This window comes from Squalius cephalus (assembly GCF_949319135.1).
Source record: "Squalius cephalus genome assembly, chromosome: 11".
Classification (NCBI taxonomy): domain Eukaryota; kingdom Metazoa; phylum Chordata; class Actinopteri; order Cypriniformes; family Leuciscidae; genus Squalius; species Squalius cephalus.
The window spans coordinates 21,955,520-21,969,805 of record NC_137132.1 but is presented as its reverse complement, the minus strand read 5'-3'; the positions used below and the strand labels follow the sequence as shown (position 1 = coordinate 21,969,805).

General features: G+C 37.4%; 2 protein-coding genes and 1 long non-coding RNA gene across 7 annotated transcripts in view; 1 reads left to right on the top strand and 2 right to left on the bottom strand.

Moving 5' to 3' along the window:
* The window catches only part of frya (furry homolog a), a 60,463-nt gene extending 59,928 nt beyond the window's left edge, over positions 1-535 (bottom strand). For all 4 annotated transcript variants that reach the window (XM_079885492.1, XM_079885494.1, XM_079885495.1 and 1 more), the window contains exon 1: positions 335-535. In XM_079885492.1, the coding sequence (XP_079741618.1) occupies positions 335-404 (70 nt within the window). In that variant the 5' untranslated portion in view covers positions 405-535. The remainder of the gene's footprint in view (positions 1-334) is intronic.
* Positions 536-2,076: 1,541 nt separating this feature from the next.
* Positions 2,077-8,706, top strand: LOC307166815. Its single transcript, XR_013822698.1, has 3 exons — positions 2,077-2,413; positions 4,977-5,108; positions 5,382-8,706. It is a non-coding gene; the product is annotated as an uncharacterized lncRNA (long non-coding RNA).
* A 4,190-nt stretch (positions 8,707-12,896) lies between these two features.
* The window catches only part of rxfp2b (relaxin family peptide receptor 2b), a 28,864-nt gene continuing 27,474 nt past the window's right edge, over positions 12,897-14,286 (bottom strand). For both annotated transcript variants that reach the window (XM_079886439.1, XM_079886438.1), the window contains exons 17-18: positions 13,852-14,070; positions 12,897-13,629 (exon numbers count right to left, since the gene is read on the bottom strand). In XM_079886439.1, coding sequence (XP_079742565.1) covers positions 13,385-13,629; positions 13,852-14,070 — 464 coding nt within the window. In that variant the 3' untranslated portion in view covers positions 12,897-13,384. The remainder of the gene's footprint in view (positions 13,630-13,851; positions 14,071-14,286) is intronic.

Below are 14,286 nucleotides of genomic sequence, written 5' to 3'. Positions count from 1 at the left end.
TGTTCCACGTAAGAAATGAATTCATACACAAAGTTTAGAACGACATGAGGGTGAATAAATGACCCTTTATAATAAAGGAGTTTTGAATGACCTATCCCTTTAAGCCTGATTCATAAGCATCATTTGACCACACGCACACACAAAAAAGTCAAATAGAGATAGCAATGCATGCCATAAAATCCATATTATGCTGATCCTCATGCGTACTAAATAAAAGAGGACAACAACACCAGAGCACGTGTACCAGAGCAACAAACTCGCATGCGAACTAAATCAGGATCCATCCCGCCAGCCCTGGCTGTGATCCCGCAGCTCTGAGCGCCAAGATACTTACTGCTGCTCCAGGACTTCAGAAGGGACTTGATGCTGATCTCAAAGAAACCCGAATCCTGCTGGCTGGCCATATCTGCCGGCGGATGAGTTGGTGAAGTCAGTCAGAGGATGCTGCAGTCCTGTACATTTCCAGAACAGGCAGGTGGAATCCACTGCTATGGGAGAGTGATGCTGCCACCGGAGACTGAGCCAGAACAGAGCGCCACAGATCCGCTAAGCTCCCCCCCCCCCCCCCCCCTCCTCGTCCTCCTCTCCAACCCACCCTCCCTCTCTCTCTCACTCGCTCTCTCTCTAGGCAGGTTCACTTTAAATAACCCAACGTCGGAGGCTGTGAGCAGTGCAGGGAGAGCAGGGAGAAATCCTCTTAGCCCCGTGTGGTTAATTATAACCTCTGTTTGTTTGCATCAAGTGAGAGAAACGCTCCTGACTGTCATCTTCAGATTGAGTGTGTGAGGATAGCCATGAAAGAGCCATCTGGTAGGTCAGTGTGCTGATGTACAGGGGGAAAAGAAGCCCCTGATGATACGCCACAAATGTTTTTTCTACTACTGTGGTTTATGTACCTGCGTGTGTTCCAAATAGCAATCGTAGTACTTAGCAGCCACCGATGACTCTGGATAAAAGAAAATCAGAGACAAAATCTAAAGCCTAGGTAGCCTGGCTAACGCCAGACCTCGTCTCATTGAGAATAAAATAAAATAAAATAAAATAAAATAAAATAAAATAAAATAAAATAAAATAAAATGAAATAAAATAAAATAAAATAAAATAAAATAAAATAAAATAAAATAAAATCTCATTGTGAATAAAATCGCGGAAACCCAGGCTAAAGCCTAGTGGCTATTTTCCAAATAATATTACTACAATGGCCTTCAACATATCGGATAATTAAAACACTTAGGCCCTATATAACAATTAAAAATGTATGAATGCCATTGCATTAGAAAATATAAAACCAAGTGGTATATGATTCTGCAAACAAATGACGATAGAGCTTCACATCACTTTTACTTTTAACAAAGTGGTCATGGGCTGATTTTTAAAGGAATAGTTCGCTCAAAAATTGTTTGCTGATTATTTACTCACCCCAAGGCCATCCAAGATATACATGTTCTTTATCTTCAGCTGAGGAAAGAAAGTCATATAGATCTTGGATGGCCTTGGGGTGAGTAAATAATCAAGATATTTTCATTTTTAGGTGAACTATTCCTTTAAATAATGCATGAAGTCAGTTTCTCTCAAGATAACAAAGGTGTAGTTCATGTCATTAACTAAAGAAATGAATACTTTTATTCAGCAAGGGCACATTACATTTTTAAAAAGTGAGAAAAGTATCTTAGTTTACACAAAAATAACCAGCTAAGCTTTTTTTAAACTGTAAAAAAAATGAAAATTATGAAAATAATAAGAAATGTTTTCTTGAGAAGCAAATCAGCATATCAGAATGATTTCTGAAGGATCATGTGACACTGAAGACTGGAGTAATGATGCTGAATATTCATAACAGGAATAAATTACATTTTAAAATACATTCAAACAGAAAATGTTGTTTAAAATGATTCCAAACTAGCCTGGCTAACGTCAGACCAAGTCTCAATGAGACTTGGTCTGGGAACTACGTGCGCATTTTCTCGTATTTGAGGCGTGGTTTACGAATGCCCAGAGCCGTTTATTGGGCGCTATGAATGTCTATCAAATGCGCCTGTATGTAGCTCATAGCCAATCGCTTCAATTATACCAGATGACGTATGTAGAGTGAGAGAAATTCGACGAGGAAAAAGACGATGGGTCAAAGATTTATTTGTACACGATGGCGTTTAGCGAATATTACCGTTTGTGAAAGATAAACATGAGGGTAGAAGGTAACGTCGAGTCTGATATAAACAAACTGCTTCGGTGTCGTCATCATCTTGCTGCTCCCTCCCCGTTCTGTGATTGGTTCCCTTTTTCAGGGGAAAAATTGTCCCATGGTGTCCAGACTGCCTAGCAGCGTGAATAGAATCGCGCTGCGAGCAAGGCAGTATGGGGAAACCCAGGCTAATTCCAAACTGTATTTCTGACCAAATAAATGCAGCCTTTGGTGAGTTTAAGAAACTTCTTTCAAAAACCTTTAAAACCAGCTCTAAACTTTTGAATGCCAATTTATCTATTAGTTTCTCATTTAAAACCAGACAAATGGTGTGTGAGTGCATGTGTGTGTGTGCGTGTGCAATTTTTGCACTTTTCTTTAAATAAATGTCACTTGGTTTGTTATTTTGTAATATAGAACACATTCATTCATTTTTATTTGTGACTTAAGAGTTGAAATACTTTTTTGGGACACTGTTTATTCCAAAGCCTTGTCTACTCTTTGTGTGGCACCCATGACCTTCCTTGACTTCCTCGACTTTGAGTATTGATTTTTGCCTTGAACCAGTACTAAAGTCCATATTCATCACAAGTGTCAGTCAAGTATGAAGAAAAGGGCTGAAAGAGACAACTGCAGGGCATCCGGAACAATAATGTCAGCGCATTTTCACATGCTATTTTCTTAATTTCTTTGCTGAGAAACAAAGTGCAAAGCTCACAAGAAGTCAGCAAAGGTCAAACGCAGCACAAACACCAGTGCAATCAATGCAGCGGTGAACAAGTTTGAGACTTTTGTCTACCTGTCTAAAATACAAACATAAACACAGAATAATTCATATTCACCACAGAGCTTTGGAAGTTACACAGCTGATTTGCTGGCAAGCACTGCACGTCCTGAGCCTGAGTTACTCCATAATCCCATCATGCCCCTCTCTATCCCTCCGATGTCAAGAACTTGCCCTTAATTACATAATGCTCACACTCTATTTATCAGGCCAGTTTAGAGTTGCCCATTTGTGTTCTGCAGGAAAAGAGTCTATTTATTCCTATAATATAACATCAATCTGAGTGGAAGCCACTGAATTTAATAACAGTCTACTTATATGCTACTGATTCAAATAATTGTAGATATGATAAGATACAAAGTGTTTTAATAGAAAGATGTTAAGATGCTTACATTTCCATGCGTTTCATGAGTTGAAGAGTCAGTTTTAGCACATGCTTTTTTATATTTTCATATGCAAATACCCTAGACAGCCCAGACAGTAAGCCATGTCAACAGTGCTGCATCTTTTCCTCTGACTTTAATTCACAATAGGATTTGCCTACAGGGAACAAGGGATTAGGGGCTTCCCTGTTTTTGTTTATCTTTCAAACGTGAAAACATTGCTACATCGGTTGGTTATAGTGATAACATTATGGAAATTGAACAACCATTTATTTCAAATGTAAACTCAAAATATATACTTATCCCAGTAGCATAACCCACACAGATCGGAAACGGTAACATTATGAGATTGGAGCTGCATGGCACAGCGAAGAGCTAGACATATTATTACATAATGTCCTGGCTGAACTATCTCTCAACCTTTCAACCAGACCATTAACACCCCACGGTGCAAATGGAGCGCTTGATGGGTGGAAATGTCCAAAAAGCTAAAGGCCACAAGCCTGAAAGCATCGTATTGGAAAATGGCTCAAGCCAATCACTCAAACAGCACTCAAGTTACATCAAGCTATCAAATAAAAGAATAAAATAAAATAAAGTAATTGATTAGTAACTGATTATATCTGGGATGTTTGGGATATTTGATAACCTTACAAACAAAAATCAATTCTCTCATCACAGGCATTCATTGGCAAGTCAGGAGTAAATATTTAGTCTTAAGCCTTCAGGGGGAGTATGAGCAGGTTGTTCGGCAGGTTGAGTCCCATTAAGAGCCTATTAAAAGCATTTTCAAGCTCTGATGAAGTGATGGAATGTGAGGCATGTCTCACTGATGCAGGCGTCACTGTGGATATCAGTACCAGCTCCGCACTCCTCTTTTTTTCTGTCTACTTTTCCTCCCTGTGCTGTTTTTTTCTCTCTGTCCACCCTCTGGCCCCTCTTTCTCCTCTTACCTTATCCTCCTTTTCAGACTACTTCAAGGAAAGGCACACAAAGACTAACACACAAGGCTCAAGTAACATTTTCAGTGTCTCTCCTCAATCTAAGAGGTCTCTGTGTGTCCTGTCATTTATCACATTAAACACACATTAAACAATCAGGATAGATACTGTGGGGTCCAAAAAGTCTGATAGCTTTACGGAATTACAAAGATATGATCAGCATAACAATTTGAGTTAAAAGTTCAAATTAAAGTTATCAGAATGCCCTAGTATTTAGTTGATGCCGCTCTTCTGAGCTTTCTACCGTATTTGTTTAAAAATCCTGAAAAAATTGTATCAATGCACTGTAAAAGTGATCAGTTGACTTAACTGAAACCCATTGCCTTAAAATGATTAAATAAATAAACTTCATGCTTAATTGAAAATAAATAAGTTATGTGGAATTGTCAAGTTCACTTAACTTATTTTTTTCAATTACGTGAAGTTTATTTACTTAATAATTTTAAGGCAATGGGTTTCCTCACTTTTTTAAGTTAAGTCAACTGATCGCTTTTTACATTGTGGTTTCCACACAAATATTAAGCAGCACAACCGTTTTCAACATTGATAATCAAAAGAAATGTTTATAAAAGTTTCTTTCTTTTAACTTTCTTTTCAAAATGCTAAAACTTTTTGTACATTTCCAGATTTTGAATCCCAGACATTTGGACCACACTGTATGTCAAGTCATGCCAAATCATTTGAGATGATCCAGGACAACCCTGTCATAGATTAACAGAAATCCAGCGATCCAGTTCCAAATTCAGCTGAAAATTAGGGTGAATGCCACAAAACACTTTGATAGCCATTTCCTAACGTTTCAGCACATCACTATGGCAGTTTTCACTGCACACATTCTGTTGGCTCATATACAAATGTGATAATCTGAAAGCAAAGTCTATTTTAACAAACATGACGCCAGATTCTTGAGGTAACCAAATAAATATCTATAGACGTTGAGGCATTTCACACATGGTTAACAGAAAAACTTATGAAGTTGACCACCCTAGCAAAGCAGCCTCTAATTTTTGCTCCAATCTCTTATTTCATAGCAGACAGTGACAACAAATGAACACCAATCAGCACCTACATGCCAGAATAGTGGGCCTTTTCCTGGACCGGATCTTCTTGAACTTCCCGCGAAAGTCGCCGCTCAGCATCAGGTCTTCAGGAAAGCTGGCCATGCTCACCACTTCAATCCCATCACTCTCCTGATGCACCGGCAGCTCCTTGCAGCCACGCTCACCGATCGACATCTCCAGTTAACGTCAGGCTTTCCACAGCGGGACCATTGAACTTGTGATTTTCAGTTTGTTTGCTCTCCTTCTGTTGCTCTTTCTCTCGTCTTTTCCTTCTCACAGAAGACTGAGTCTTGATCCTGGGCTGTTTCTTATACCAGTGTGTGCATGGGTGTGTGTGTGTGTGTGGTGTGGAGAGATGCAGCCAGATATGAGCCCGGCTCCACGCTGCAAGTGTGTTTTAACCCCCTCGCGCTTGTCAAAGCAGTTCAGCCAGTTACAGTACAACGTATGAGAACAGGCAGGTGTAGGATTACTGTGCCGCCCAGTGACAGAATACGAAAGGAAAAGGAAAACGGAGAAAAAGAAAGAGACACAGGAAATGCTGCAGTGGGCAGTTCTCCCGTCTGTGAGTAGTTATCACAAATAAGCTGCTTCCGTCATTCGGTGTAATTGAGTCCTCATCCTGTGATAGTCCAGAGGGTGGGATTCCCCAAAGATAATGCAGATCCTTGCAAGTCTCATGTTTTGGAGAGGCATCCCCAAACTCCGCTGGGATGGAGGAATCATTTGTGCCTGTAATTTGCATTTGAAAGCTCAGACATGGATTGTCCTTATTAAGTCACTTAGAGAAAAACTCAGCACAGACTATGTAATGGGAATTGTTGCATCATGGGTGTAAACCCTCAAAGGCTTAATAAGAAATCCCTATAAAAAACTCACCTTCTGACGCTCATTTGTACTTAGAAATAGCACCAGAAATGGCCCACACCTACGTGAATGGATTTTTCCACTGTTACCATACATGAGAAATACAAACCCACTTTGTGTGCACTTATAGGCGTTTTCTGTTTTAAAAGTAAGTCTGTTTAGCCAGCTAGTACACTGAAGAATAGATATACTGTATGCCACAAGAAAAATACAATTAGTGTTTTTCCCCAGCATGATCTGGGTTAGTCACACCCTGTGATGTTGCGTAATACATTTGTCCTATTCAAATTTAAAGCGTATAAAATAGGGGAAAGGTTCAGCTTGTGAAAAGATCCTAATGGAAAACCACAATTGAATTAGGAGGACTGTAACCACACAAAATCACTTAAGTATTCAAATTACAGCTATGAAAGGATTGCTGGAGTTTTCGGTGAAAAAGTAAAGTGAATATGAGGGCGTATAGAGAACTTGATGGATTTTTTAGGATGTACAATTTTGCATGAACAGCTATATCAAATGTATACTACCGGTCAAACTTTTGGGTTCAGTAAGTTACTCTGAAGACATCTCTTATTTAAAATTGTAATATATTTTAAAATGTAAAATTATTCTTGTGATTGTAAAGCTGAATTTTCAGCAGCATTATTCGCAGTGTCACGTGATCCTTCAGAAATCATTCTAATATGATGATTTGCTGCTCAAGAAACTATTATTATCAATGTTGAAAACAGTTGTGTGGCTTAATATTTTTGTGGAAAACTTTTTTTCAGGATTCTCTGATGGACAAAGTTTGAAACAACAACATTTATTTGAAATAGAAATGGTTTATAACATTATAAATGTCTTTACTGTCACTTTTGATCAATTTAATGCATCATTGCTTAATAAAAGCATTAAATTATTTTTAAAAAATCTTACTGACCCCAAACTTTTGAACAGTAGTGTGTTTTTTTTAAAAGAATATGGCAGTTTGGTTTTATTTTTGTCAAATCTGAATTTCAAAAATAATGTTTTAATTTCAGATTTGCTACAAAGCAATCTCAAAGTGACTTTTAACGTAAATTGTATCATAAGTTGCACTAATGCAATGTTTGTTAAAAAGGTCTTGTGAAATCTAGAAGAAAAAAAATGGGGCAACTGCGCCCTCTAGAGTTAAAAGTAGAAACAAGCATATGCAGGACTGCCTCAACTTGCAACTCAAATGTGCACGTTTAAAGAATAGCATAAAAAATCCATAAGAAAGGACATGATAACATGTCATACAAATTGAGTATATCATATCAAAAACTAACGAAGATAATGTCATGCCTGTGATACATTCATTGATCATAGAGCATGCTATAAAGACAGTCTCCGTTTATAGTCAAAAGCTGTTTCATAAGCTCCAGAAATGCAGAGCAGGTCTCTGTGGGCAGAGAGAAGTAGGCGAGAGTTTGGCGAAGAGAGTCAACACCTCCGGGCACTGGGAGAATTCAGCAAGCTGTTGCCATGGTGAGGGACATCTGAATTTACATACGCAGAGAAGGGCCTGGTGAATAATTGATAAACGCCTATTATTAGAATAAACTCATTTAAAGTTAATTGTACTCTGATGTGCCTGCTGTAAATTCCAGAGAAAACAACAGCAACAAACATCTGCCACACTGCAAATAATCGACTCAACACTCTCAACTGGATGAGTGTGTACTTTGTCTCTGTTGACCCATATTTCTCAATCATTTGCATCAGTGCAAACGCTTTGGAGAATATGTGCTTATTGAGTTAAAAATGCTGTAGTTCAACACAAACTCTGGAAGATCAATTCCTCAAATGATTTTTGAGAAAAGCAACAGCAAAAGGCCATTAAGGGGAAAAAGCTGAAAACATGTTAAATAGTTTCCGACTAGTGCATTGTTCCAGGCAATAGTTTAATGCGTGGAGATGGTGAGAACATATCATGTGACTCATCAAAGCAGCTCTTTCAACCTGATCTCATGTACATCCATCCGTCTAAGGGCTTCGGCTGCCATCTGGAGCTCAGAGACCACATCGAGAGGCATCTATCTGCTCCCCATCGCAACACACAAACCCCAACATCAAGCTCAACCGTACATTTAACGTGTGCTTTACATTGAGCACATGGCTGTTTTAGGATTTCATGTAGATTTTGAAGCAGTTCATACTGGGATTTAAAATGAATTAAAAGAATAAGAATTAATAACTAGCCCTAATGCTTTGCAAATATTAGGCTCTAATTCTGTAATAAAAGCTGTTCTTTAGTTGATTTCATGCATTGCTATGTGTTGCTATATTACTACATGTTCTGACTGATTTTTAGCACATTGTTTTGTAGTTTAGCAGTATTATCATCTTTATACTATTATAGTATTTATCAATATATTGAATCAGCTTATATTGCAATAATTTGAATACATTTTTTGTAATTTTTTATGCTTTTGTGATTTCTATTTGGCTATCTAATTATTTTTTATTTCAGTTTTAGTCATTTTAGTACTTCAAATCAATCATTCCATTTCAGCTAACTTTTATCTAATATATTTATCTTATTATATTTTTCATTTAATATTTATCTTTTATTTATCCTATATTTATTTCAATTAATGAAAATTAATTTAATTGTTTTGGTTTCAACTAACATTAACAACACTGGCAGCTAAGCTGTTCTGGGTTGTTGCTAGATGTTTTTTTTATTTTATTTTTTCACAAAAAAAAAAAAAAAGTCCATCCCCAAGTCACTATGCAATTATGCTTCTTATATACGGCTCAGTCTTCTCAGACTAAGGGATTTTTTTATTTATTATTATTATAATCATCCAACAAGCAAAAATCATAAGTCAAATAACTTAGAAGGAATTAGCACTCCTCATCTCAACAAGCAGCATGACTTTAATAGTAATGAAGTTTAGGGATTTGATAAATAATACAATACGTTTTTTTTCCCCCTTCATTCTGTCACAGATTGAGCTTAGGTTCCTTGCCACTGTCACATTTGGCTTGCTTAGTTGGGGACACTTAATATTCAACAATATTATTGATCAGACTGTATTGGATGAGAACTGAACCGGGCTGGACGATGACACTACTGTTTTCTACAGAGCTCCTTTCGTCAAATTGAACTAATTTAATAATTAATGATCTTTACAACGGAACTGAATCAACACTGAACTGACCTTAGCTGAACAATGACACTATTTTCTTTTAGAGCTGCTTTACAGCAGAACTGAATTCTGTTTGCATCATTATATCATTATTTCCAGTTGATCACTGTAAAGCTGATTTAAAACAATCTGCATTGTATAAAGCGCAATTTAAATAGAAGTGGCTTGACTTGCCAATAATAAATATTTCTGTAAATAAAAATTAAATATTTAAAAATGTATATTTACATATATTTATTTCTTTATTTGTTTAAGTATAATACAATAATAAAAATGTATTTATTATAAAAATTATTCTATAAAGGTGCCAATGAATGCAGCATTCTTAGGGTTGAGACTGGTGTTCGCTGTATGAAAGTACCGGTTCTTTCCGCTCCACTGATAATGGGGTCTTTCAGGGCATCTGGGTCCTCACCCTGCACCTGTCCTTCTAACTGCTCGTCTGTTAGCAAACAGAGGCACAGCTCATTTCTGACATCCAATCAGACAGGTCAGAAACTGCTAATGGGCGGAGCTTACATCTCATCACCCTATGGCATCGCAGAAAACCGGTGCCACTGACACCGGTGTCACGCTGCTCATATCTGGTTACGGCCAGGTGATTCTGATCTTTTTTTGTTCCCGGCATCGATACGTATACACAAACGTTCATTGTTCAGCTTTCAAGATGGGAAAAGGAAATCAGCCGTTGGCTCAGGTTCAACAATCAAGCGTTTGACACTCACAAAAGACGCCCTCCGTCTTAAGTGACACATGAAGACGTTGGTGTTTGAATGTCCCTGGGCCTTGGCCATTGTCTGAATGGCAACGTTCAAGCCAAGTCATAATTGAACTGCAAGCGAACAGGATTCAGGCTAATTAGATGATGCTTTCATGTGCCTTTGGATGAAACGCATATGTGTTGGCGGATGAACATGAAGAATAGAAAAAAAAAATAGAGAAGGAACATGACTAAGTAAAGATGCCAGATCATAAAGCTTCCTGCCCACCTTCTCGCATATTTATAGTAGCGTACTAAACCAGCACGGTTGCCTGAGAAACACGCTTCTGTGGGATGTTCTTCAAACAGATGTCTGGGAATGTTCTTGTCAGAATGATTCAATAAACTCTGGAATGACAGCTAAAGAGAGTGAATTACAGCAAATCATTGCACTGTCATAAAGGTCAACTCCATCTGTCTCTGATAGCTTCACTTCTATTAGCTATTCTAAGACAACACAAATTGTTATAAGCAAATCACAACCATTTTTATGGTTCACACAGTCAATAGGACTTTTAGCATATAAAAAAAAAAAAACGAACTTTTAATCCAGCAGCATGGGCTCATTTACATAAAAGCACGCTTACATACAGACCTGTTGCATATCCTATTATATTATTTATTGAACTACTTTGCAGTTCCACAAGCAGCTACTGTACATGCAACTTCACCAAGATAGCTAAAATGCATTAGTCGACACTGCTTTTAGATCATTCTAAAATCTAAATTATTTGTAATATTTCACAATCAATCAGCACTCTTTTATATTCAAACCTGTATGAATTTCTTTCCTCTGTTGAACACAAAAGAAGATATTTTGAAGAAAATGGGTAACTAAATGGGTTTCAGGTCCCCATTGACTTCCACAGAAGGAAAACAAATACTATGGAAGTCAATGGCGCCCCACAGCTGTTCGGTTACCGACATTCTTCAAAATATCTTTTTCTATTTTCTATTTTTTATTCTATTTTTGGGTGAACTATCCCTTTAATAAATTTTGTATCAAATCATTGTTGGTTCATGTTAGATCAGCTCTATTAAATAATATTAACAGATGCAACCTTTGATTGTAATAATCTAATAGTGCATTGAGTAATGTTACCTAATAGGAACTTATTGTAAACTGTAACCATTTTTATTTTTAGCTTTTATATAATAATGTTTGGCAGGCCCTCTAGCAGCATGGGATCATTTACATAAATGCACGCCTACATACAGAAGGGTTGCATTGTGCTATTCTATTCTTTATTTAACAGGAATAAGTGAATGTATGAAAAAGCATCAAAGTCTGTTCATATTCTTCATTCTGATCTACTCCCTAAAAAGAGGTAATTCAATATATATTCTTTGGTAGGACAGCTGTTGTCAAAGAAACCTACAAATAAAGGATTGGTCAGTAATAGTATACCGGATAAAATGTTATTAGTTGCATTTTATCTCAGAAGTATTAATGCATTGGAGATACGTCAGTATTTGATGCGTCCCAGTTTATCCAAAAATAAACACATGCGCAACATGTTGCAAACCTCATCACGACCATAGTAAACTTTTGTTATAATCCTTCATGCAAATACCCAACAGAACGATTTCAGGGAATGTAGTTCAGGAAACGTGAAGGATAGGGTTCACGTGATGAATATTTAATACAAAGTGTGGATTCACAGAGGTGACAGATAAACCGCTCCAAATTACAGTCGCCAATATAAGTGAATAGACGTACCTGTGAGGAAAGGACTTTTTTCGACTACTGCTCCATCCTAAAGTTGCTGCGGATGCGATGAATTCTCGCACTTGCCTCGAGGTATGCGGAGCCTCTGCCTCGTCAATCAAACAAGTAGTGTGAAGTCGTAAGCTCCTCCCATTTGTTAAGCCCCTCCCATCGGTAGCCCTGGACCTAGCGTGTTACAACTATATGATATCTATGGTTACAACCATAGACTGTAAAAAATAGGGTTACAACGAACTTACCGGTATTTGTCAGTCAATGTGTCTTTACTTCACAAACATAACTTACTCCAAAACGATATAGTTATAAGTTATTGTGTTAATATATGAATGATGTCCAGTCAGCCGTTCAATGTAGAAAAATAAACACTCTTCCACCTTGAATGGGTTGGTTTTGATAATGGCCAGCAAACGTAATTATACCTTATCCAGCTTATTACACGGCTAACGTACTTAACAAATACATGGACATTAAATATTGATATCTTTATTTCCATACTTTTAGCTTAATCTAAAAAAGTTCATGCACAATGTCTATTGCAACAAGACAACACTAACTTAATTAGTATTTAATTCTCAGCGACCTTTAGTGTCTCTTACCGGTCCCTTATTCTCCTGAGTTATGTTTCCGTTTTCTTGATTCTGAATCCTTTTATCAAAAGTTTTATGCTGATTATTATATAAATTCACAAAATCCGAGGCCTTTCTGCAGTTGGTAGTCGAAGTAACCGTTTTGAGTCACAAGGTGGCGGCAATTAAATTCGTTGGGATGAAAAAAAGGAGATACCGTGAAGTGAAAACGAAAAAAAAAAGGCTTGCAATATATTAAACAGCTGTGAAATTAGAGGCCATTATACAAAAATATTTCACAAAATATTTTTATAGTAATCATTTTTCTACATATATTACACTGCTATGACACTGCTATGATAAATGTCATGATTGAATGGAAGTAAGATGTAGGTAGCTCCATTTACTATTGCAAATCAGGATTTTTCTTTATTTTTTGACACAAATACACTACAAAAAAAGAGAAATAATACTGTACATCATATACATATGCAAAATACAAATAGTCTGCATGCCCACTGTTTAAAAAACAACCAACCTTCTGTCAAAGTAGGCTACATCTTACAAGATCAGTGTATGGTTTTAAAACCTATTGACTAGTAAGGTTATAACATATTCAGCCATTTTAAAGCTTTTTATGATGTACTGCAAGAGTAGTATCAGGCTATCTTGCACTTTGTTTTATCATTCTTGTCCAACCATAACATGTAGCCTAGATATTTGATCTAATGTAGGTCTTTAAGACGGCATCTGATTACAGTCAGTCCATGATTCTGTGATTAGGATCAGCAGCAAAGAGGCTCTACCAGGACATCGTCTTTAAGTGCTCCGGCTCTCCGAAAACTCTGTAGATACACTACAGACAAATGCAGTGTCCATAATATAGAATATCTTCATCTATAACTGGCATCTTTGACTAAGATAGATGTCTGTGGGTGGTAGTAAGAAGACCTCGAGGGGTCCATGTAAATAACAGAGCTGGTGAAGCTCTTGCGGTCCTGTTTGAGTCTTGGCTGTCTTTGGCACCATAAAAGTTCCACCTGCTCTCTGAAGAACCTGGTGGTCAGCGTGTGCAGGATGGGATTCAAGGCACTGTTTATGGGAAGGATGAAGATCACCACCCATGATGTGATTGTTCCTGAGAGAGACATGAAAGATAAGAGATATTTTCCTTTAGTAGCCTAAATATTGAGTGTATTATATGTTTGTTTAGCAAGTCTTTTGTGTAGTTTTAGTAAAATCTAAAATCTAAGTGGCACTTATAAATTACTCATATTAATATTTGTGAATGCATTTTTACTTGTATAACTTTTCTGTACGCACATTGTTTCTTCATTTCATTTTTGAATGACCAACTAACCTGGTATCTTAACTTCCAGCAGGGAGAGGATTTTGACCAGGAATATGGGAATCCAGCAGAGGGCGTCAGAGAACACGATGAAGAAAAAGCGATGTGCCATAGCCACGTCCCTGTGCAGCCGGCCACGCAGCACTGTGGCATCAATGCCTGTTTTGTAGATGGAGTAAAACATGCTGGAGTAGGAGACGACAATGATGAGGAAGGCCACCAGGTTAAGTCCTACAAGTATAAACATAAAACTCTGATTGAAAAACAGCACAAAGCATAATGAAAACAGGTCAAGGCCATTTCTGTACTGTGACTAAAAGGTTTCTTAAAGCTGAGCATACAAGAAAAGGGAGGCTTGCAGACCTGGAGCAATCGTCGGTAAATTATAAATGTTGCAACGTTAATGGTGCTCTAAGCGATGTGACACGTTTTTTAGGCTGAAACATT